The 2,245-nt window shown below is 49.1% G+C and overlaps 1 protein-coding gene across 1 annotated transcript in view; it reads left to right on the top strand.

Moving 5' to 3' along the window:
* irx5a (iroquois homeobox 5a) overlaps nt 1-2,012 on the top strand; it is a 3,101-nt gene extending 1,089 nt beyond the window's left edge. Inside the window, exons 2-3 of the mRNA XM_061963555.2 lie at nt 1-391; nt 592-2,012. The exon at nt 1-391 is cut by the window's left edge and continues 21 nt beyond it. Of these exons, the coding sequence (XP_061819539.2) occupies nt 1-391; nt 592-1,271 (1,071 nt within the window). The 3' untranslated portion in view covers nt 1,272-2,012. The remainder of the gene's footprint in view (nt 392-591) is intronic.
* Nucleotides 2,013-2,245: the final 233 nt, after the last annotated feature.

The raw sequence follows: 2,245 nt of genomic DNA, 5'->3' as shown, positions 1-2,245 counted from the left end.
ACGGGCATGGCGGGCTCCATCGGCTACCACCCGTACGCGGCGCCCCTGGGCAGCTACCCGTACGGTGACCCGGCCTACCGCAAGAACGCCACCCGGGACGCCACGGCCACCCTGAAGGCCTGGCTCAGCGAGCACCGCAAGAACCCCTACCCCACCAAGGGCGAGAAGATCATGCTGGCCATCATCACCAAGATGACCCTCACCCAGGTCTCCACCTGGTTCGCCAACGCCCGCCGGAGGCTGAAGAAGGAGAACAAGATGACGTGGACGCCGCGGAACCGCAGCGAGGACGAGGAGGAGGACGAGAACATCGACCTGGAGAAGAACGACGACGACGAGCCACCCAGTAATAAGCAAGACAAGAACCAGGACTCGTCAGATGCTGAAGCAGGTTGGTGGCTGGAGGTGCATGGGGGAGAATATTAAAAAAAAAAAAAAAATGTCATCCTAGTCGTTTCCATATTGATTGGAGCTTAATGGTGGTGTATTATTTATGGAATTATAATCACCTCCAACTTAGTCAAAAATAACGAAAAATATTTAAATTAATTTGAATATTGCATCTAATTATTTTTTCCTGGATGTGTCCAGATGCCAAAATGCTGCACCCGGCGGACTGTGACAGGTTCAAGGAGGACAAGGACGTGGACCCCCTGCTGAGCGACTCGGAGTCCAAAGAGCCGCCGGAGGAGCGGACTAGCGCGTCCGACTTGTTGGATTCTGCCGGCAAGCCCGCCACGTCGTCCCCCTCGGTGGTGGTGGTGGTGCAGCAGCAGGGGCCCCGCGGCGCCCTGCAGGACAAGCCGTCGGACCTCAGCATGCACGCACCCACCTCAGTCATCCACTCGGCGCCCAAACCCAAACTGTGGTCCCTGGCGGAGATCGCCACCTCATCGGACCGATGCAGTAGAAGCAGCAGCGGGGAGGCGCACCGAGGAGGAGGCGGGGAGCAGCAGCAGCAGCAGCAGCAGCCTTGCCCCGGCGTCATGAACCCCGCTGCCGGCTCCCCTCCGCGGTCCTCCCCGCAGTGCGGCGTCCTCTCCCGGCCCCTGTACTACACGTCGCCCTTCTACCCGGGCTACACGAACTACCACGGGGCTACTTTCGGACACCTCCACGGCACCGCGGGCTCCCCCTGCAGCCCGGCGCACTTCAATGGATTAAACCAGACGGTGTTAAATAGAGCCGAGGCTTTGGTGAGGGACAAAGTGCGGGGAGATCTTTGCAAAGACTCCCCTTACGAACTGAAGAAAGGTATGTCAAACATTTAACAACATCCAACTGTGGACTTTTTTTTTTTTCTTTTTACTTTAATTTATTTCTTCTGTTTTTTTTGTTTTGTTTTTCTGGGAAGGTTGCAACATATTACTGAGCATTATATCATCCCCTCCTTACTGGACATGTTTCTGTAACAAGGATGAGGGACTTATAATGGCTGCAGCCACCGGAAGTCATTTGTATTAAAAGACTAACATGTATATTTAATGTAGCATTTTTGTATTTAAGAAAGAAAAAATGGACGACACTATCTTTGAAGTAAATTATGGAGAATATAAATATATTTGTGCAGTATTTTTATTTATTCATTTTTTTTTAAATATGCATGATTATTCACGCAGTGATGATATAAAGTGCATGTTTGGAGCATACAGGAATAGCCGATTACCACGCGTGTTTTACGCACGGCAATCAGGTGGTGAACTACAGTAATGAGATCCATTTTATGCCAAATTTAGATCTCATTACTTTTTTTTTTTTCTCCCTTCCCTTTATGCAAGGAAGGCGTGATGGAAGTTGGTTAAAATGAGAGATTCGACCATGCATTCAGAACATACTGACCACCCTATTAATGGACTCTCGCTTTTTAATGGCGCGTTGGATGTGCGCGCGCACACACACACACACACACACACACACACACGCACACACACACACACACACACACACGCTCACACACACACACACGGAGTGTACAAAGGAAGTGCGGTTGTCACGCCATGTCGTGCAAACTCTTCCAACTTCCGCAGGTAGGTGTCACACTTGCGCTTAATTTCACAATAAAAGTGTGTGTGTGCGTGTGTGAGTGTGTGTGTGCAAAAAAAAAAAAAAAAAAAAAGGGGGGGAATTTATAATCAATGAGTGCATATGCAGAGTTATTGTTACATGTATTAATATTCGATGAGTAATGATTGCCTAAAATATTACAACATAATAAAAAATAAAAAAAAGTTTAGATGAACGAGGC

The sequence above is a fragment of the Nerophis lumbriciformis genome, linkage group LG06 (assembly GCF_033978685.3).
Source record: "Nerophis lumbriciformis linkage group LG06, RoL_Nlum_v2.1, whole genome shotgun sequence".
NCBI classification, from domain to species: Eukaryota; Metazoa; Chordata; class Actinopteri; order Syngnathiformes; family Syngnathidae; genus Nerophis; species Nerophis lumbriciformis.
Note: the sequence above shows the minus strand (reverse complement) of the source record. Positions and strands in the feature narration are given on the sequence as shown.